This window comes from Epinephelus lanceolatus, chromosome 11 (assembly GCF_041903045.1).
Source record: "Epinephelus lanceolatus isolate andai-2023 chromosome 11, ASM4190304v1, whole genome shotgun sequence".
Lineage (NCBI taxonomy): Eukaryota > Metazoa > Chordata > Actinopteri > Perciformes > Serranidae > Epinephelus > Epinephelus lanceolatus.
In genome coordinates, this window is record NC_135744.1 from 19955553 (window position 1) to 19978419 (window position 22867).

Below are 22867 nucleotides of genomic sequence, written 5' to 3' on the forward strand. Positions count from 1 at the left end.
CTGAACTGTCTTTCTGTTGTTTCTATAATATGCTCTCGAGACATTAAAGGAACACTTCCATGTTTTAATGTGGGAAAATGTTGAGGTACTTGTACTTTACTTGAAGTAATGAATAGTATTTCTATTTTCTGCTACCTTATACTTCTTCTTACATTTCAGTGGGATGTATTACACCTTTCACAGCATGACATTTATTTCATAGATATGGGTAAGATGTTACATTGAAAAATCATATTAGAATTAATATTAAACCAGTGCTTCTCAACACTTCTGGCCTGAGGTAGAAAAGGCAGTTGTGGTCCCTTGTCACATTTCACCTCTAAGAATTTTTAGTAGTTCAGTCAAAGAGACATTTGATGAAACATTTGACTCCTCTCACATGGTTTCATGTCAATAACTGTTTGAGGCCAAACAAGTCAAATGATCTGCCTCAAAAATGAATACAAATTTGTGTTGCAGAACTTTGCTTTTCTCCGTCCTTGTCCTATTAATTATCTCACGACCCCTCAGGTTTATCCTACTGTATGACTCTTTGAAGGGGCACAACTCCTTGGCTAGGGTAAACTACAATGTTAAAGCTAGTTGTTAGAGTTAAATGCTGCTTGACAGGATTGCTCAGTATCACTGTCATGTCTGTTGGCATGGGTGGTTTACTGAACAGGTCTACTGGACACAGGCCCAGAAGCCCAAAGTGTCAGAGGGGCCCCTCCATGGCCTTCACCTGCAACATGTCACTTGAAGAGACACGTGCTGACCATAAAGAGACACAAAACAACTAGAGAAAGGGGCAAAACAATCACAAAAAGATACAAAAAAGGTTCAAATTGACCACAAAGAGGCACTGACTACAAACAACAACGAAAAGAGGCTAAACAATTATAAAGTCTGTGTGTCTTGTTCCTTTTAGGAGAGGTAGTGGGGCCTTCTGCATGTCTGGGCTGATGGAGGAGCCCATCATCTCATAAGCCCTGTTTCCACCAAGCAGTAAAGTACAATTCAGTTCGGTAGGCATTTTTTCCCATTTCCACTGTGAAAAGTTGTGGATGGTAAAAATGGAACCGTTCTGTACACAGATCTGGTACTAAAAGGTGGAGCTGTGAACAATAGCAGACGGTCGCTCTGCTCAGGGCTGAGTTGTGCCTGGTTTTATGTAACCTCTGTTCATACCTTGGCAAGTCTCAAGTACATTAGTAAACTATAACTATAAAATGAAAGGATGTTTTGCTGCCTCTCACAGCAGCTGGAGTCTGAGAAAAAATAACTTAATGCACTGGGCCGACTGCCGGCAACTTTTAAGGTGGAACATTAACTTGTAATGTTACTCAGTGTATGAGGTGACGACATGACTCCATCAGCACACCTTAAATATCAATGTGACAACTTTGACCATTACTTTAGTTTTTATTGTATCTCTTGGATGACATATATTCTAATCCTCACTTGGAGAAAAAGAAAGCACTGTGGAGCGTTGTTCCTGTGGGCTCTGGCAACACTAAACCCCTGAGCTTGCCTGAGAAGGACTAAATGCACAAACCTGCTATTTTTAAATACCCCCTGGGAGAGAGACTCTCACTGCAGCCTGTTTTATTTTGTTTTGAAAATGTCGGCGTGCAGCCTTGTTCTGTGGACGATAAATGAGGCAGAGACTTCCGTCCGTGTCACCGGTAATGAGGAGATACAGTGAGTGCTGGACGCAGCTGTGAGTGACAACAATCTCGCCCACATTTAAGAGTACTGTTTGCGGTGGAAACACTAGGGTCTAGGTACCATGTCTGAAGGGTTACTTTTCGTTCCAAAGGTACCATACCAAAAGTGTTTGGTGGAAACGGGGCTATAATCCAGGTTACATTTTAAGATAGAGCCGGGAAACTATAGTATTAAAACTGAAAGCAGGGGGAAACATCCCAAGATATCATGTCCTGCAGGAATTAGAGTGGTATTAATCTGCTGTTTCAACTCTGCTATAAAGTGGGAATTAAGCCTGCTGGACCTGTCGATCAAACAGTGGACATGGACACGTGTCTCATTTATTGTTTTATTAGTTCTAAGTCCCACATTAAAATCAGACTGCCTGGTTTTGGATCAGGTTCCCGAATGATAAGACTGTCTGTGAACTTTGGCAGACATTTATGAGATGGCAGAGTTGTGATATTTCCAAATGAAAGTTTGGACAATGCCCCCGATCCTTTCAACACAGTCTTGGATGAGATTTGTGTGTGTATTGTGTGTTTAGTTGATGAAAATGCTGACTAGAATAAAAAACCTTCCTGCAGTACTGTGATGCAAAAGAGACAAATAACTGGGAAAATACTGGAAGTAAAGTGGCACACTGTGTCATGGCAAGACTGGAAAACACTGGCCAACCTGTAAAGGAACCAAACAACCGCAGAGACTGTCATAAAGTTCATAAAGTAAACATCCTGTATTCATATACTTGATATAAACATGTTGTCTGTATCAAAGAATGAATAGACTCTCTTGCAGATTGACTGAACAGGCTTTGTGTTGTGCGTCAGAAGGGGGAGTGTATTCATATATTACACTGGCATCTGCTGTTGGGACAAACCTGCTCCCCAGCTGATGGCTGTGTTGTGGTAGAGGGGGTGAGGTCAACAACATTATTGACTTATTTTTGAAGACAGTGGTCAAGGTACAAAAGAATCAAGGCCTTTTGGGTCATATCTTATCTCGGCTTCTTCTTATAGGAACACAAAACATAAATGGAGTTCCGCTCCCACGAGTCATATACTGTACAACAGTGGACTATTTATTTATTCATTTTTATGAATCACAGAGGGTAAACAAATGAAAAGTGATATCAGGACAAAAAAGACTTACACGTCCTTAAGTAAAACAAATACAGAGAGGAAGCTGGCATGATGATAAAGTCATATCTGTAGATGATTGGGTATCTGCTCTTCAGATACAGTATGCTGTACGCAGCATGAGTTATATAAGAACATGGAACACTGAAACAACATGTGTAAACAGGTTAGATTAATTGAGGTATTGCACAACACGAACAAATAACGTAAGGATTGACTGGACCAGGGGTTCTCAAATGGTGTGCGCTAGCTAAAAAATGCAATTTAATTTAATTCAATTAAAAAGACCTTCACGGGGAACCTATCTGTGGCTGTTTGCACAGGGGAAATATAAGTGTGACACATTAAATGCCCTGATTGGCAGCCAGTGTGAAGGATGATAACATCTGCAAGGGGAAAGCCGTGAGTGGGAAGATGGATCGTTTTATTTTTCAGAGAAAATTACAACAAAGCATGCGTAAGGATGACCTGTCAGTAGACAGTATCATGAAAGCTACCTGTCTTATTTTTTCTTATTTTTATTGCCTTATGTCGTGATAAGAGTGATAACACACGTTATAGAGCAGTGGGTCCCAACTGGTCCAGCTACAGGGTCCAGATTCCATTTCATTAGTTCAAGGTCCACACAGTTTAAGATATTCAGTGTCATACTTGCGTTTGGCCATGTCGATGAGCTAGTTTGCTGTCTCTGTTAAGTAGCTGTCCGTTAGTCACTTTAAATAAAAGCTCTGTGTCAAAAATTTCACTCGAGTCACTTGAGGTCCATTCAGAATGAACCTGCGACCTTACTTTTGGACCGTGACCCACCAGATGGGAACCACTGTTATAGAAGCTATTGTGCACAGAACTGAATACAAGTGTGCCTTGAGAAACAAAAGTTTGAAAACCACTGGACTAGACCACCCAAACTCTACTTGCTTTGCCCAGGGGCCACTTTTGCAAGGGCCCATGACAAACATTGTTAATATTTATCAGTATATAAACAAATGGTCAGTTTCAACCTTTTGATGTTTGCTGTTCTTCATTGACTTTGTAAGATGCAAGTACCACACGGCAGCCCTGCACAGGTCAGGTGTACATAGGGGGGTTTCTAAGATTTGGGGAAATTCAGGGCTTAACCTGTACTTCTTTTGAGGGGCCCATGGATCTGCCACTGTCACTTTTTTTATACTATACAGCTCTATTTTTCTTTTTTTTACAGTCCGGGACCTGATTTACATTCGAAGTTCAACAAAAAATATGCCATCCATCCATCCATCCATCCATCCATTTTCATAACCGCTTATCCTCTTGAGGGTTGCGGAGGGGCTGGAGCATATCCCAGCTGACATTGGGTGAGAGGCAGGGTTCACCCTGGACAGGTCACCAGACTATCACAGGGCTGACACATAGAGACAGACAACCATTCACACTCACATTCACACCTACGGACAATTTAGAGTCACCAATTAACCTGCATGTCTTTGGACTGTGGGAGGAAGCTGGAGTACCCTGAGAAAACCCACGATGACACAGGGAGAAATGATAAAACAACAAGAAATAAGAGAGAGAAACCATAGATGATATTAGAGGTGGGTTGCTGAGACTGTGCCTGATTATATAACTAATGTCCCAAATGGCTAGACGGTGGCATTTCCCAACAGCAGCCTCATGTCAAGGACTGTATGACTGATTTCAGCCAAAAGCAGTTATGATTCTTGGGTCTGCTCCCACCAGATATGTGCTATCAGTTCAACTTTTTGGGATGAACTTCATTCGACACAAAGTGCAATGATTTTTTCCGGTGGAGACTGGTTATAATATTTAATTTGATAAAGTGATAGGGGGCGAGGACATGGACCGGGGGATGTATTGGGGATGTTAAAGTTGGCACTGGGCTCCCTTTTGAATCGGCATGACCTCTGTTTAAAATTTAAACTTGAGAGCCGATGTGGTGTGTTACATTCAGAAGTGAGACTTGACTCGAGACCTGGGGCCGAGTTAATACATATTGGTTATGATATTGATCATAACCATTGGAAGAAAGCAACTAACAACATTTACTCAAGTGCTGCAGCAGAGTTCTGAGGTATTTGTACTTCAGTATTTCCTTTTCTTTTTTACATCTCAGAGGGAAATGTAGTTTTTACTGCAGTATATAGTTGGTTATTTTTTATTGTAACTGTTGAAGATTAAACTGGTGGTTCTCAACCCTTTTGGTTTGTCTTAAAAGTAGCGTCTAGTTAGGGTCCTTTGTATCATTTATGAGTTGTTGCATCAAAGAAAATGTCTCAGATGGATTCATTTAAATGATTATCCAATATATAGGAAAACTACTTTTGTTCTTTGCAGATAGTACATCTGTACTTTTACCCTAAGTAGGGTTTTAAATGCAGGACTTTCTTGTCGTGGAGTGTTTTTTTTACATCATGGTATTGGTGCTTTCACATAAGAAAAAAATCTAAGTACATCTTCCACCCCTGGATCCTCAGCCATTTGCCAGCTGCTGTACATTAGCACTATGTCACCTTCAGCAGGTCCTGGCTCGGTGAGTGCCAGCTGGCAGCTGCTGTCAGACGCCACACAGACTTACCTGGAGGCTCGAGCAGATGGCAGCCTCTTCAGACTTTCACAATGCAGCTCAAAGTTGCTGGTACTCACCAGGGCACGACTTATACGACTGTTTGGTGCCAGACAGTGCAATTAATGCTAAGTCTCTCTAATGCAAATTGTTTTGTAGCAGATTTTGCATTAACCAGATAGTGTTGGTTTGATATACAGTAGCCAGCCAGACACTGTCATTTGACATCTGTTTGAATTGGCTCAGCCTCTGAACATGTGAAACAAGGCATCATGAGTCCAGCGGGTTGGCAGCTGTAGGCTTGTATTGTGTAAGGTGGCAAACCCTGCCACATGTTCTCTTACTGTAAGAGTTCAAACATCATAAATTAAAAGAGCAGTGTGTCCCATTCAGAACATTAATTCAACAGTGAACCACTGTTTGCTATGTTAAGATATGGTGGAATAACAGTGTCCTGAGCAGAGAATGAAGTCACACTCCTTCTGTGTGTGTGTTGTAATCTGAGCTCCTCTGTAGGACGATAAGGCTGCAGGATATGCAAAAAAAAAAAAGGAAAAAAAAAGTGGCAATTATTTTAACTGATATTCCGATGGCAATTTAAGTCACAGTTATAATAGGAATGCACATTTCATTTTCACAAAAAAACAATATAAAGGTGACTGATGTGATGTTTGCTGATTTGATCGTAGGCCGGGCTATCTCTATAGCACCACAACACGTTGTTTATATTGACACATTTTACCTAGAAAATTGCAGCTCCTGATATTGAACTAGGCCATATTGCGATTTTGATTTTGTGATTAACCATGCAGACCTGGTAGACAGTACGACTGTGCGTGCATGTTAGTGCATGAGAATCCCTGTGAGTGTGTCTCACAGGCTAGCTTATCACCACTGTTCTGCATCGCACGCAAATGTCGGTTAATGCTGGTATCAGGTCAGTGTCATCGTGGAAGCAGAGTGCCCATTCTCCAGTTTTTGCCTAGGTTAACAATGCTAGCTCTGTCAGCACTGTCACCATTGTAATTGCTGTTTATGGTATAGCTGTATTAGGAGAGCTGGAGACAGCATCGAATGTGGGGTCCTGTTCATACCTATGAGAGCTGCTCAGAGGCACACTAAGTGAAAATGGTTCAACTGTCGCGTGTAAAATTACCTGGATGATCTGGGGATAATGGGCACTGATTCTGCACTGTGCGGCTCATAGAGCAAACGCATTAGAGACTTCCTCCGGCTGAATGTCGAACTTCTAGTTTAGTGCTCCACCAACTTGAATGGGGATAAAAAATTCAATCGGACGTTGTTGGACCAAATGGATCAAATCCTGAAATTGGGTCATTTTATTGGGTTTGTGACGCTCAAAAAATGTCTACACTAATTTACAGAAGTCTCTTTCGACACGTAAGCCCATGGGAAGTATTTTGGGACTGCAAGGCATCACGTGACGGACCCTAGAAATTTTAGTACCACTATTTGGCCACTACAAAAATTGGCTTCATAGCCTGGCACTTCCTGGGGGTCTGGTTTTTGGATTTAGCGAGGTTAGCTGCTAGCCACCACCTCAGCTGCCTCCATGTTGAGAGCCATGTGCAGACAATCTCACCCCAGACTGAATCATGAATATGCGCTTAATATCGCATACGGCTCCTTTAAATAATATTTATAATGTAGCCCAACCATGACATACTGTATACCCCCCTGAGACCCTGTGTCGTCATGTGTGGACATCACGTCTTAGGTTTACTGGATCTTATACTTCATTCTTCTTAACTTAGACCTGTTGTCCTTGTTCGTGGACACTTTTTTTGTGCCATCTAGTGGTAGTAAGAGCACACTACACTAATCCATGTAAAAACAAGACAGCAGCCATCTCTGCCAAGTCAGTCTGCAGCCGATCCCGACACAAAAGTGGACAAGGTCAAAAACCTGATCACATTTTATGGTTGACACTTGTTTATTTATGATTAAGAATATTTGTGGTTCGATATGGCAACAAATTTGACAAATTTTAGCAACAGTAACAAGTTAAGACGCTGTTAATTAGGAAGTACTCATCTGAAGATGTTAGGACTTTATTATCGTTGACAGTGTTTAGTTTTTATACTTAATGAGCCCGACTGATCCCATATAGCTCAGGGAAATGAAAAATGCAGGGGGATATAACATAATTACAAAAAGCACAAAGAAAACACTAGTGTCAATCCAAATAAATGTCCTTGTGGGGGAATAACAGGCTTGATATTGTAGGTAGGACACACACTACTCTTAATGTTAAATACATCAAATCAGGAGAGGTTCAGAGATCTGACAGAATAAATGTCCCACAGTGACTTTTTGAAACATGTGTCTCACATCCAAACCAAAGATCAGACCCACACCTGGAGCAGAGGTGAGGCAGGATCAATGGTCAGTACAGGCTCGATGTTTTCCTCAGCTGTCCCACGTGACCGCCCCAATAAATACAGGCAGAGAGGCGCAGGAGCAACGGTGATTCCCACCTGCAGCTCTTCGTGTATCCGCACAGGGAAGGCGCGTCGCGTCCAGACTCCTTGGCACAATATTAATACAGTTTAGTCTCCTGCCTCCGTCTCTGTGGCTCCTCCCCGCACTGATTAAATGCCCGCTCGGCGCTGCAGCCTGCCACAGTTGAAGGCAGCCGTGTCAGAGGAGCAGTAAGGTTGGACTTTCATCCTCCTAACAGCGAGCAAACAGCTGAGTGTTTTTTTTTCTTTCGGGCACCCTCTCCATCCAAGAAGCCTCAGCTATGAAGACCATTCTTGCTGCATACTCTGGCGTCCTCAAAGGTAAGACGGTTTGTGGTTTGAGAAGTGTTTGAGGGGCTACGACAGGCAAACAAACAGAGGTGATCAAACAAATCAGGGAGTCGATATTAAAGAGGTCAGAGGGACATGAGTGACACACAGCACACGCCAAGTGTTTAATTCACTGTCCAGCACTTTGTAGTATCTGTTTTTACCAACAAAACTTCAAGTTATTTAAAAATATTACCAGTATTATCATGACAAAAATCATTTTGGAGGGATACTTCTGAAATGGAACAGGAAAACTCTAAAAAATGCTGAATTTTCAAACCAAAAATATATTTATTTTCTTTGTCAAAATTGTCAAAACTGTTTAAAAAAGCATGGCTGGTCTTAAACAAAGCAATAAAAGTAAAATTATTACTATTTTTGTGCTACAAAGACTCTGCATGTTCTAGGGCTAAACTCACGACCCCTCACTAAGTGACATATCTGATGGATAGTTCTTATAAAATTCAATGCATAACAAAAACAGAGCAGACCAACTGATAAACTGTACAATTAACCCTAATGCCTACCTGCAGGGAGTCTAATAAGAGATTTGGGTGTGAATATTGCATTAATGATGAGTTTCCTGGTGTTTGTAAAAACGTTTTTTGCAATTCTCTGTATTATAATCATGATAATAATTATTATTATTAACAATCTTACATATTTAAGAGGCTTCTTTTTGAGAGACACAGTGTTTTCCTCTTTCTTTTGCTTGTTCTTTTCTTGCTTTGGTGGGTTCAGCTCTACTTTGTAACACATGATGAGGCAATTCAGCAGAGGGACACGGCTCTGTGAATGTAGACTGTGTTCAGGTCTTCTTCGTGCCGCCTTAAGATTTTTTTCTTTTGAATATATATCTTAATCTAAACTTTAAAATAAATTGAAATGAATAATTTGCTGAAATATAGACTTACTATATACATATATTTTAAAAGTTTTTTTACACCCCTAAAATTCAAGAAGGTCTCGTGACAACCTGTGAATCTTTTGCAAACCCTAATGGGGGTCTGGACCCCTAGGTTGGGAACCAGTGTTCTAAGTGACACTAAAGGGGATTAAAAGAAGCATAGATTTACTACTGAATGTCATTTTTACAGTGTTCTGCAGCTGTTAACGCCACTGCTTCCAAGTCGGGTACTAACAAATCCCCAGTTTTATGTGCAACCCAATTTTGCATTTTCCTGCAGTTGAAATTTAGGCTGAATGGAGAATTATTTGTTGATGTCTGAGATGAGAATAAGTGATTTCTTCTGGGGAAATAAATGAACTTGAAATGGCTGTTATAGTAAAATAAAACAAGGACTGTGGATTTTATCCCCCGTATGTCAAGTTGAAACACTTACAGCAACCAATAACTCTCTAAATGTACAGATGGGCTTGTCACTATTATTATAAGATGGTCATGGAAAAAATGTGAACTTCTCCTTTAAGTCGACTCTGCAGCTGTAGATGAGTCTGGCGGTGCAGTTTCAGATTTATCAATGCGGTCGAGTTACATTCTTACTACATTGAGAGAAGCAGGGTGATTTTTGTGACACCCGTTGCTTCATCTGCAGGATAGAGTTTGTGCACCTCTCTGTCTGGTGACCAGTTTGATTGGGCTCAGAGATAACATACTTTAAGTGGGCAGATTCAGCCATGAACCGGTCACCATTTATATTCCTGACCCTCTCTCTGTCCCTTTCCATCGGCTGCTGGCACTGATTCAAGCAGGGATAGCCCTGAAGGCGTCATAGTATCACAGTTTAAAGGTGTTACCATCAGCAGCTCCGTGCTGGTTTATTTTCAGTGTGCACAGATGGGATTAGACAACAGTGTTTTTCTGGAGGGGAGCTCTTCTTCTTATTGGCTCTCAGTGGTGTGAGCCTGAGTAGCCTCAGACGCTCTTTATGTGTCCGTCATGCTCCCTCGGTCTCCTCACATGTAGCTGCATCACTTTCACGGGCTGGCGACTGGAAAGAGCTGGTGAGTAGTTGAGGCTGTGTGGTTTTCGGGCTGCTTGGTTGTGTTGTCAAACCAGAACTAGAACAGTATTACTACGAGGAATGTGTTAAGCTTCTGTAAGCGTGTCTTCAGTAATCCCTCCCCATGAATATGTGACCTTTTTGATAAAACTCTCCTTTTTCATTGTCTCCTGTTTTGTCTCCAGGCACCGGCTCCAGCATCCTCTCCGCCCTGCAGGACCTGTCCGTGACTTTTTGGCCCTGCAGATCCAAGATGGAGAAACATCTGCAGGTCATCTCGGTGCTGCAGTGGGTCCTCAGCTTCTTAGCCATGGGTGAGTGAGCGTGTTGGTGTGCGGGGGGGGGGGGGGGGGGGGGTGCTGTGCTTTTCACTTAAGCTGCAACAAAGCAAGGAAACCTAGAAGATTTAACATGTTAGGCTCATTAGTGTCATGGTAAGGAGGTCAGGTCTCTGAGCTGCACACATGCTTATTTCTGAGTCCTGATTGCTCTCCTAGCTTGTAACTGAGTATTTTAACCTCTAATTTAGCCCATAATTTTAGGTAATTTGTCAATAATCTCTATTCAAATTCTTGATTGTACATTCTCTCTCGTCTCTCTCTCCAGGGGCTGCCTGCACTGTCCTCCTCGTCTACATGTTCTGCACTGACTGCTGGCTTATTGCTGCCATTTACACTGCCTGGCTCATCGTTGACTGGAACACCCCGAAACAAGGCGAGACATTAAAGATATCAACCAAAGAAATCGTAGTTACATATAAGTCCAATTTTGACCACCCCGTGAAGAACATCAGTGGTCTGATGATGATGATGATGATGAAATTACCAAATATGCAAAGGCATGATACATAAGATGTTTCTGGTCAGTTTGATGTTGCATCTTAGTGTCTAAAAATGTTACACAGATTGATAATATTTAAAACTGTCAAATAGTGTGACAACATATGAATGAATTGTACTTTGTGTTTAGTGCTAATTAGCAAATGTTGATATGCTAACAAGCTAAACTATACTGGTGAACATGGTTATCACCATCATTGGTTTCCAACTGGTCCAGCAGTGGGGTCCAGATTTCTCCGTAGTCAGCAGTGAAAGGTCCATACAATTAAATATATTCAGTGTCATAGTTGTGTTCGGCTATGTCGTTTAACTAGTTTGCTGTCACTTTTTGAATGAATGAATGATAATACTTTATTTCGGTCCAGTTGTATAGCAAGAAACATTTCTAAAATCAATAGATACATTTTATAATGGTCGAAAAGCAAGGTCAAGTAGTTGTTGATAAGTCACTTCGTTTACAGCGGGAAACAGCACTTCAAACTAAAAGTTCTGTGCTGGAAATTCACTGTACTTCAAAATAAAGTGTGTTTTTTACAAACTTTACATGTGCGTGAGTCACATGCGGTTCATTCAGAATGGACCTGTGACCCACAAGTTGGGGACCACTGGCATGATGCACAGCAGCACTATGCCAAAGTATAGCTTTACAGTGCCACTAGCCTGACTGTAGACTGTCATATTTACATGTAATTATGGAGCTTGTGGTTTTTTTTAATAGCGCTGAAACACTTTGTGGATCAACAGTGATAACAGAGCAAGTAAAATTCGATTAATTGGTTTCAGCCTCTCAAATGTGGGGATACGTGTCCGCTATAAGACACGCAGTTTGAAGAGGTTACCTCAGGCTCTGGATGAACATTTTTAAACTAATTTCTTTATAATGGAATGGTAAAAAAAAGTTACTATAATGGTTGCAGCTGTATTTTTTTATATAATGAAGTGGTTTCTGATCTGTAATGTCCTCCTCAGGTGGCAGGAGGTCCTCTTGGGTGAGAAGCTGGACTGTGTGGACATATTTTCGAGACTACTTCCCAGTCAGGGTAGGTAACTCTGTCAGTTTCTTGCCGTTATTTAATTATGCTAATTTATCCGACCCCAACCTTGAAACTCAAGAGAATAGCTGAGGTATGGACGCCATTGAAAAAAACGCGCACAGTTTTGTGTATTTTGTCACACAAAAAATACAGACTTGTTATAACCTTGCTGTATGATTCAGCCAGTGCATTGATTTCCAGTCATGCAAAGGTTTGACGATAAGCTTATCAGGGGTGAATCGGGTATCAGCTGTGTGCTCCATGCTGCTCCTTGTCCCGTGTTGATTGTGATGAGTGCTTGACGTGAGTTGGGAGTTTTGGACTTTGTTCTACCTGATAGGCCAAGGAGCAGTGCTAACCTTGTTTGTACTCCACACTGCATCTTTAGATGAGAGGACAAACCTGGTTCAGGGTGTAGGAGGAAGCGTTATCGCAGACTGTCACACAAACTGCATGCAGGGGAATGCACACTACTGTCGCTGTCACTGAGGAAACCAAAAGTCAGGGGTGGAGTAGGTTACGTGTCCTTCATGACTCAGCCAGTAATCACAGGATTTTACTGAGTCATCATCACTCTTACAGACTAGAGCTGCAAAAATCTGTTGAATAATCAATTTGTGGGTGGCCACAAAAATAATCTGAACATCTGCGGGTTTTGGATGAGTGGTTGGACATTAAATGATGTCTTCTCAGAAGCAGAAATAATTTCATGGACATTACTCAGCAATTTTTTAGTATTTAATAGACAAAACAATTTATTAATTACTACCCGCAGTTCTACTACTAGTATACAGATACTGTCCTATCAATATTGCTCTCACCCTTGTAAGTGTTGTCACATAAAACAGAGTTAATCAGTGTTCAAAGATACAGGATTGAACGTTTGTCAAATGTAATATATTCCTCCCTGCCGCTAAATTAGCTTTTGTTTGCTCCTCACTCCTCAGAATGCTAATGAAACACAGCTGGTTTTATTCCATTATTTCTTTAATTAATGTTTTACTCGTGCTATCAAAGAAAGCTTTAACTACTGACTAGATCTTAGTGTATGAAATCCACTCTTCCCAGGTGTTGACAAGCTTATCTACTGTACAGAGTTGAAAAAAAGAAAAGAGGGTTGTCTTTGAGGACATTCTCTTTGCAGCTGAACTTTGTTCATCTTATTGATCTGTACAGTTTGTTCTATGTAGTCGTTTGTCTCGGTGGGTTGATGAGATCATTCTTTTGTCACCCAGACGCTCGATGGCCAGCTGGCGCTCACATTTCTCTTATTTTAATCTCAATATTGCAGCAAGATATAAATTAGTCAAAATTTTTTGCTGTTGTGCACAGTTTTAGCTTTCTGACAGATGTTGAAATGTAGGTTATTAGCTAGTGACGGGCTGAGTCTCTAGTTGAAAGGTTATCTACTGCAATAGAGTTGAATAAATCAGTCAAAGGTGCATTAAATGATACTTTTACTGTCTTGTAGCTCAAAACAGAATATACTTATCTGTAGGGTATCGACTGATTGTAGGGCAAGCATTCTCTATCTATCATGAACATATGACTATTATTTATGAGTTGGAAGCCACCGATCAAAGTCTGAACCAGCCTGAAATTCAAAGTGGGGACTGTAAAGAGTCTGGAGTGTTACGTGGATGTCTGCAAGCCTCAGCACTAGAAACAAAGACTCTTCTGTGATATTAGTGATTTTATCACCCACTAATTCACAGACAGTGGTAGAATTTCCATCTTAGTATTACGTGATTTCAGTGCTGCGTTCGATACAGTCGACCACAACATATTAGTAGACTGACTGGAAAACTGTGTGGGACTTTCTGGCAGTGTTAACCTGGTTTGAATCCTACTTAAAGGACAGGAGCCACTTTGTGTTTATACGTAATTGCTCATCTGAGCCCAGTGGCAATATCCGGGGCTGAAAAATGAAGCCAACACCATTCTTATAAAACATTCTTACAACCTGGTACAAAAAACAGTTTTGGTCTGTAAAGCTAATTTTCCCATTCATGACAACTGTACAGGGGCTGATTTTTTATTTTTTTTATTTATTTATTTTTTTTTTATGTAACTCACTTGTTTAAATTTTTTTGAAGGCCTAAAGTTATGTATAATTAAAGACATGGCAGCTTTGAGTGACAGGCTGTTTATGGATAGTGTCTTTGGGCTCTCAGTCAGATCCACCCCTCACTCCTCCATAGCTTCACCCTCTCATCCAAATATGGCCACCTCTGAATCCCTAAATCCAAGATGGCAATGGCCAAAATGCCAGGCTTCAAAACAGGAGTCCACAAACCAATGATATACAGATCTCTGATCTAAGCAGACAAAATGTCATGCGGTGTTCCCCAAGGCTCTATTCTGGGGCTCCTTCTGTTTACCATCTACATGCTTCCACTGGCTCAGATTATCAAAATAAAAAACAAAATATGTCACTATAATTACACATGTGACTTACAGTTTTACATAACCATATCACCAGGGCAGTATGATCCAATACTAGCACCGAGTAAATGCAGTAACGAATCAACGATTGGATGAGCCAGAATGTTCTTCAGTTAAACAAAGTCAAAACTAAGGTAGTTGTTTTTTGGAGGCAAGGAGGAATGATTAAACGTCAGCACTCAGCTTCACTTGCCAATGTTAAAAACCACAGACCAAGCCAGAACTCTGACCTGAGCTTCACAGGCACATTAAGACAATAACAAAGTCACGTCTCCCTTGGTCCTACTGTAAGCCCATTACATCTGCTATGCCGGCCAGGTGGACTCCTGCCGGGATCTTGAATGTGATCTCCTTTGCTAATGTGGTTATGCAACTGTTGTGATTGACTAGCTGCACGGGGAGCTCTGTGTACACACGCTGATGGGTTAAGACCTACAGTGCAGACCAGAGCACAGTTAACGTTTCTAATGAGATTCTGCTGTTTTATAAGTTCAACATGAAACCAAGAGGTTAAAATAATGCTGAATTTTTAAAGCTGTACTTTATTGCTGCCAGTGCAATATACATGTACAACATATATAGCCGGTCAATATTTTACGACTGTACTGAGACAGAGGAGATCATGTCAGGTTCCAGCTGATAAGGATGTCCTATTTCTACTGAAACATAAGCCGTGTCCCAAATTCATATACCGTTTGTACTAATTCTGAGCAGGTTTTGAGTATGAGGCGTGTTCACAAAGGAAGAATGACAAAACTAATAATTGAGCACACATATCCATATACATACACATGCATTTACAGTTAAAGATGAAGCTACAGAATACGTGCATGGATTAAAAACCCACTTTTAGACTGCGACCCACCAGTTGGGACCCACTGTTACTAGCTGCAAAAATTAGAATACTATAAAGATTATAAAAATAATGATAATGAGGTTTATTTTCAAAGCATGTCTCAAAAACTATATGACAAAGAGTTACACAAAACAAACAGGAATGAAATCAACCAGGCTGGAACCAGTAAATCATAAACATGAGATAGGAATATACTGTAGTTTATACTGTTTATATAAGTACAGTATTTATTGTAAAACTGGTTACAGCTTCTGTTCTCAAAGCCCTTCAGCCATATTGGTCACTAACATGACATTTCTCCGATCAGCTGTTCCCAGTCCAGCAGTGTGCCCCTCATATGGAAATCAGCCTCACACTGCTCCTCTTTGTGCTCTTGTCCCCCAGCTCATTAAAACCCACAACCTGCTGCCCAGCCGGAACTACATCTTCGGCTACCACCCTCACGGCATCTTCTGCTTTGGTGCTTTCTGCAACTTTGGGACGGAGGCCACAGGCTTTTCTAAGAAATTCCCGGGCATCAAGCCTTCCCTGGCAACCCTGGCAGGAAACTTCCGCTTGCCTGTCCTGCGAGACTACCTCATGTCAGGAGGTGAGATGAGCTGAGAAGCAGTGGAGTCTAATTTGAGTTCTTAAAAAGACTGATAAGTGTATCTGTGAGGGAGCTGACCTTTGTCCTGTTGCACAGCTGAAACAGCTTCTGTTTACTTGGATCTCCTGATTGATAGAGCTTTAGCTGTTCTGAAGGGCTGTTTGCTGTTCAGCTTTACCCAAAGATACTGTGCATACTCTCTAAAGTTACTATAGGTTATTGTACATGTGGTTTCGAAATGCCTCATGGGTAAATAGCCCCCGTACAACTTTCTTTGTGACCCTTTTTCTGTTGTATTGTGTAATGTAACTGTCTTTTCTACAAAATTTCTGTAGTTTTGAGACAATGTTTTTACTTTCGGGTGGTAGACTTGAGGATTTTGCTGCAGAGCAATGCAGACTGATGAATACAATATTTGCAGCCAGCATTTAACCACATATAATAGGAATAGGAAGATGTAAACAGACTTAAGTCAGTGTATTTGCCTCATGCATTGCTTCTTTACTGCAGTTTGAATCATCCTCCCACGTGTCTTTATCCCTATCAGGTATCTGTCCAGTGAACAGGAACTCCATTGACTACCTGCTGTCGCGTAACGGGACGGGAAATGCTGTGATCATCGTTGTTGGAGGAGCGGCGGAATCTCTGCAGTGTGCACCAGGCATGAATTCTGTCACCCTGAAGAACCGCAAAGGCTTTGTGAGGCTGGCCTTACAGAAAGGGTGAGCCGGCAGCACAAACACTCCACAGACAAGGACACATGCAGTTCCAGCGACAAAACAAAGCCTTGAACAAATCAGATTTGAACATTAAAATGTCATTCCATTCTCAGGGCTGTAGTGACTCATTGGAATGATTAAACCCTGGATTATCACTCACAGAAAGGTTGAAAATTACCTCACAGAGAGCATCACCAAATCTTTTATGAATGTGCAGTGTTGTGCCTCAAAGCTTGGAGCTGCTCGTGGCACGCAGTTCCCCTTTGGGCAGTGTGTGAGCTAGCATTGGGCTGCACTCAGCCATGCATTAATCACTATAACAAAGTGTATTACAAAAGGAGGTGGACCCTGTTTGTCTAGTTACCCAAACAAGCCTGATTCCCTCTGTAATATAGCTGTGGATTATCACAGGGTGCACCTTGGCCAAAGAAGCTTAGAACTTGCTAGAGGAGACATGCAGTTATGCAGAACTTCATTCATAACCGTTACAATTTCAGCTGGAATAAGCTTCAGCTGTGAATTGAGGTCACTTTGGCTTCAATTTCTGGAGCTTTTACAGCTTTGTTTTGATGCTTATAGAATAAAATTAAGTCAAAAACAGTTAAATAATGACACATTTGTGACATTTTGATTTATTTCTAGTAAAATACTTGACAGTTCCTTCCTTTCAGCCCACGGCTCCAGATTTAGGTAGATTTGATATCAATCCAGAAAGTCCCCTGATTACATAAATGCTTTCATAACTGTTATATGTCGCGAGATAAAAGCTTGGCTGTTCACCAACAATAACGCTGAATACAGACCCACACAAAACAGAGAAATGTCTGTGATTTCACAACAGCAAACTACAACAGTCTGCCTACGTGCTAATTATCACCACCTACTGATTCATCCTAGTTGTCACGTTGCATATTTAAAACCACAACTAATGCAACTTTCTATTGTTTTTGTTCTTCTATGGCAACTGAGGTTGGCCTGTCAGTGATGAAGAGACATATATGTTAAATATCATGTGAAATCATATTTGGGTTTGACAGATGTGTCATGCTTTAAAGTGAGTGCCAAGCCAGTTGATTCAAAGATTTGATAATGGCAATAAAAATATCATGGCATATAATTTAGGTCATATTAAGTCTGCAAGTATCTAGAGGAAAGTTTCTTAAACGTCTTTTTGTTGCTGCTGAAACATGTCTTGGTATCGTCCTACAGTAGCAGTGCTTTTGCAAATGTCCATTTAGGGTATAGTTTTTGAATCCTCCTCTGTGTTTCCTCAGGTCTGACCTGGTTCCAGTGTATTCCTTTGGAGAGAATGATGCCTACAAGCAGGTGATCTTTGAGGAGGGGAGCTACTGGAGAAATATCCAAAAGAGGTTACAGAAGATCTTAGGCTTTGCCCCATGCCTTTTCCATGGATGTGGCCTCTTCTTCGGCGACTCCTGGGGCATTGTGCCTTATGGCAAGCCTATCACCACCATAGGCAAGTTTGTCTGCTAATGTTTGTTTAGAGTGATTCCGAAGTACACATTAGGGTTATCTTTACAAATGTCAACAATACTGTATTTTAGTACAGTTGATTATAGGTAACAGATTAACTGGACAGGCAAAGTCAGCATTTGCTTTGTCCAACTTCAAAGGAGAACTTCACCCAGAAAGTAATAATTTGTCTATCAATTACTCACCACGTGTGAGCGAAGAATCCAAAAACAGAGAAAAGTCTTGATGAACTAGAGTGAATGGGGGCCATATTTTTTTTTAAAAAAGCAAAATGATATCAAAACTCTCACACAACTTGTTTATTTCAAGTTATTATTTATGCAGTTACATGCTCAGTACTTCCCAAACTCACTCTTGTTTTTTGACATTTTTCGCCCAAATCTTACTATTCAAAACACACCCTCATAAACAGTCTCACACAAACCACCGCGCAAATACGTACCTTTGAACTTTGCTTAATACAATGAGCGAGTAAAGTTTAAGTCCATACAAACAGTCATAATAGTAATTTAATTGTAAGGTTTTAGCAAAAAAGGCATGTGTTTTGGAAGTACTGAATATACAACTGAATAAATAAGACTTCAAATATACTGTATGACTTGTGTCAGAGTTTGTAAACTGGTGCTAAACATGGCCCCCGTTTACGCCAGTTCATCGAATTTTCTGTTTTTGGATTCTTCGTTCACTGTGGACGCATGCAAGAAAAACAAGGTTTTCTATATAACTTCAACGTAACACATGGTGAGTAATTGATGTACAAATGATCATTTCGTGGGTTAGGTATTCCTTTAATGGTTAACACTAATGGTTCTAACAGTTTCAACCCAGATTAGTTTGACTAGCTCTTTGTTCTAATCCTTTCCTGTTCTATTATAGTTGGGGAGCCAATCACAGTGCCAAAAATTGAGGATCCAACTGAGGAAATGGTGGATCTGTACCATGGAATGTACATCAGGTCCCTCCAGTGCCTTTTTGACAAGTACAAGACCCGCTTTGGCCTGAAAGAGAGTGATGTCCTGTACATCCAGTGAGAGGACAAGGGGGGCCCTGTCGAAGCTCCGAACTGTGACAGTATCTTCAGACCCCTCCGCCCCCCCTTCCCCACCCTGTCCCCATCCAATCTTGGTGCCCGATTTGGATTATCTCTGGACTGCAAAACTCTACACACGAACGAGCACGTTTGCTCAAGAAACCTTTGCTCTCTGCATCGTTTCGCAAACAGACACACATGTACACAGGCATACAGTCGTTCCTTCTCAGGAAATGGCAGGTTTGAAGAATAGTTACCTTTCCCTGCTGCTGTAGTCAGGTTGGACAAAGTTAAACCTAATCCCACATCAAAAAGTGTGCCATTGTTTCTTTTTCTATTTGTCTTATCAGTGCAGAGGGGGGTGAGTTCCACTAGATGGAGCTGGAAGGTAACATGCAGGACTTCCAAGAAGTGCCAATGCTTTTGCTGTCTCTAACTCATGCAGCCATATAATTCTCCTTCCCTCTTCAGGATCCTGATATATGCTAAATGCACAAACAATGCAAATGGAAGATAATGACTTCATTCTCGGGATAATAAGCCCAAAAGTTTAATTGAGCCAAAGACCTATGCTGTCCCCACACATGCATGTATTTCTACTGTATGAAAGCCCAAAGTTAAGGAATTCTACAGGGTGGATTTATATTGTGAATGCACAGACCACGTGTGCCTGTGATTGTATAATGCCATAAAGTATTAATTGTATTCTATAGAGAGGAACAAGCCTATTTTTGGGCTTGTCCCTCAATGAATATTTCTGATGCACTTTTTGTATTGCTGATTACCTTCTGAGGTTTTTGTGCCTTTGATATGAGATTTTTTTCAAGACAGTCATTGCGCTGCTTGGCTTGATTTCCCTTTCTTGTCCTACTGGTGTTCAAGGTCTGGATGGGTGTGTTTTGTCTATGCAACAAAGACCACGGAGATGTCTTGTATCGTCGAGTGATTTTGAGCTGCAGCTGAAGAAGATGAAGGGATGAGGATGTGGGTGAAAATCTTGATGTATGATGATTCCAGCATACAGTGGATCTCTTTGTAACCATGTCATGGGTGATAATTGAAAAGGAAGGGATTATACCGGTCTTCTTACTGGTATTATGTTATGTTTGAGGGTGTCACTGGTACTTTTGTAAAATAAGAGTAAGTAAGTGTAGAATATATCCTAGGAATTATCAAAGTAAGTAAGCCTGTGTCATGTTGATGAGCATGAAGACGGGCAGTAAATTATGAGATTGTCATTTGAAGAGCAGTGTTCCTCTGGTTTCACCATTGTGCCTTCTTCTAAATGGCAGTGTAAGGCATGTGCAATAAATTTGCAAGCAATAAACAGCAAGACCTGTCTACATGATGAATGGCATCACCTGTCTGCTGATATTTAAATTAAACTTTTGTATATTTTCAGAAGGAGATGTGTGTTCTTGTGTCTTGTTTTTGGAAACACTTCCCCATCACTTAGACATACATTTCAATGCTACATCTTTTTCTCAGAGACATCCATCATTTCATTATGATTTCTTCAAGGCCGTTGCGGGACAAACATGTTCAATCTTATTCAACATGGCATACTTAATTGTCAAGATTAAGGCCTAAACATATAAATTCTCCCTCTAAGTAGCTGTATTGCTGTTAAATTCATCATATATCAAACTATCTGACAGTTTCATATATACTGTATTTGGCTGCAAAGCATTTTACTTACAGTACTTGCTCACTAGCAGGTGATCAAGGTTTGTCATACACGGTAAAACAGTGGTGGATAAAGCATCCGGATTCTTGATTTAAAAGGTAACTTAGGTCCAACCTGGACACTATTTTGAATTTTGTCCAGTATTGAGTGAGAGGGCTGCAGTGTAATCACTGGGGGCACATGTGCACCTTCAATTCATGTCCACTTAAAGTGTTTGTTTTTGCCACTGACAGGCTCAGATTTTTATAAGTATCTGGGAACATTATGACAGATTATAACAGAGGCAGACCTTTTTGTCAGAATAAGGGGGTTTTCACATATAGTCCTTTTTTTTTAGAAAACTGAATTCAGTCCTCTTAAAGTGGACCAAAAAGTGGACCAACAGAAAAGGGACTCAGTTCTCTTTCTGTTCACACTTAATGTAATGTATATTGATATTGTTTTTTTGTTGTTACTTTGACATCAATCAATCAATCAATTTTATTTATAAAGCCCAATATCACAAATCACAATTTGCCTCACAGGGCTTTACAGCATACGACATCCTTCTGTCCTTATGACCCTCACAGCGGATAAGGAAAAACTCCCCAAAAAAAAAACCCTTTAACGGGGAAAAAAAAACGGTAGAAACCTCAGGAAGAGCAACTGAGGAGGGATCCCTCTTCCAGGACGGACAGACGTGCAATAGATGTCGTACAGAACAGATCAGCATAATAAATTAACAGTAATCCATATGACAAGACATGACATGACACTGCAGTGCAGTTATGAAGCCCTTCGCTTTCAGATGAACTTAAAATGGGAGGAAACCTCAGTGTTTCTGTGCCGTTCTGTTGCCGTTTGCTGTATTCTACATTCCACATCTGAAGATGTGCAGTATCTTCTGTGGACCAAACTACCTGCGTCCTTGCAAGTGTTACAGGCCAACGTGGTTGCTTTTTATTTTTTATTTTTTTCCCAAGCCTCCCAGTGCAACAGCATGTGATCTAGAGGGTTCAATGCAGTGGCAAAGAGCAAAGTGAACCTGGAGCACTTTGTGTTCACGATGCACAGTGAAGCGAACTGCACTGCGGACTTGGCTCGCTTCAGAGGGGTCTGAGTTCTCTTGGAGTGTTCACATATGTGCAAAAAATGCTGAGGGTGTTTTCACACTTGGTCCTTTTAAGCCCTCTAAACAGAGTCAGAGCAGTGACTCAGTATTTTCTGGGCATATGTGGACACTCCAAGAGAACTCAGACCCCACTGAAGTGAACCAAACTCAGACCACCTCGGGGGTGGTGCAGTTCACTTCACCTGAGCCTTGTGAACACAAAGTGCTCCAGGTTCACTTTGCTCTTTGCCACTGGATTCAGTCCTCTAGATCGCATGCTGTTGCATTGGGACGCCTGAAAAAATAGACAAAACCACATCGCCCTGTAATGCTTGCAAGGACGCAGGACGAGGAGTAGTTTGGTCCACAGAGGATACTGCACATTTCCAGATGTGGAATGTAGAATACATCAATCGGCAACAGTTTACAGCACACAGAAAGTGAGGGGCTTCATAACCACATTGCAGTGCCACATCAAAGTAAAAACAAAACTATGTCAATATCTTTTATACATATATAGGCTATAGTTTGAACAGAGAGAGGACTGAAGCCCCGTCAGAGCTGAAGTTGACCAGAAAGAGAACTGAATCCTCTTTCAAATGAACTGACAATGTGAACACAAAAAGAACTGAGTCCCTTTTCTGTTGGTCCACTTTTTGATCCACTTTAAAAGGATTGAGTTCAGCTCATTTAAAAAGGACTAAATGTGAAAACACCCTGAGATCCTTTTTATTGAACCAGAAACAGCCCTGAAATCATCTATCACCAAACCTCCAGATTCCATTAAAAAAACAACAACAACTAATTCTGTCATAATAAAACAAACTTTGTTCAAAATTGACAGAAACAAAATAAAACTCATAAAAGTCATCTTGGTTCGTCTTTCCACTGCTCCAACAAATATCAACTCTGGTTTGCTTTA

The 22867-nt window shown here is 40.9% G+C and overlaps 1 protein-coding gene across 1 annotated transcript; it reads left to right on the forward strand.

Moving 5' to 3' along the window:
* The first annotated feature begins 7874 nt into the window (after positions 1 to 7874).
* Positions 7875 to 20575, forward strand: dgat2 (diacylglycerol O-acyltransferase 2). Its single transcript, XM_033610358.2, has 8 exons — positions 7875 to 8189; positions 10348 to 10476; positions 10769 to 10876; positions 11971 to 12041; positions 15721 to 15925; positions 16473 to 16647; positions 17919 to 18121; positions 19015 to 20575. Exons 1-8 carry the CDS (start codon positions 8150 to 8152, stop codon positions 19167 to 19169), a joined length of 1086 nt encoding a protein of 361 aa, XP_033466249.1. The 5' UTR covers positions 7875 to 8149; the 3' UTR covers positions 19170 to 20575.
* The last annotated feature ends 2292 nt before the right edge of the window (positions 20576 to 22867 follow it).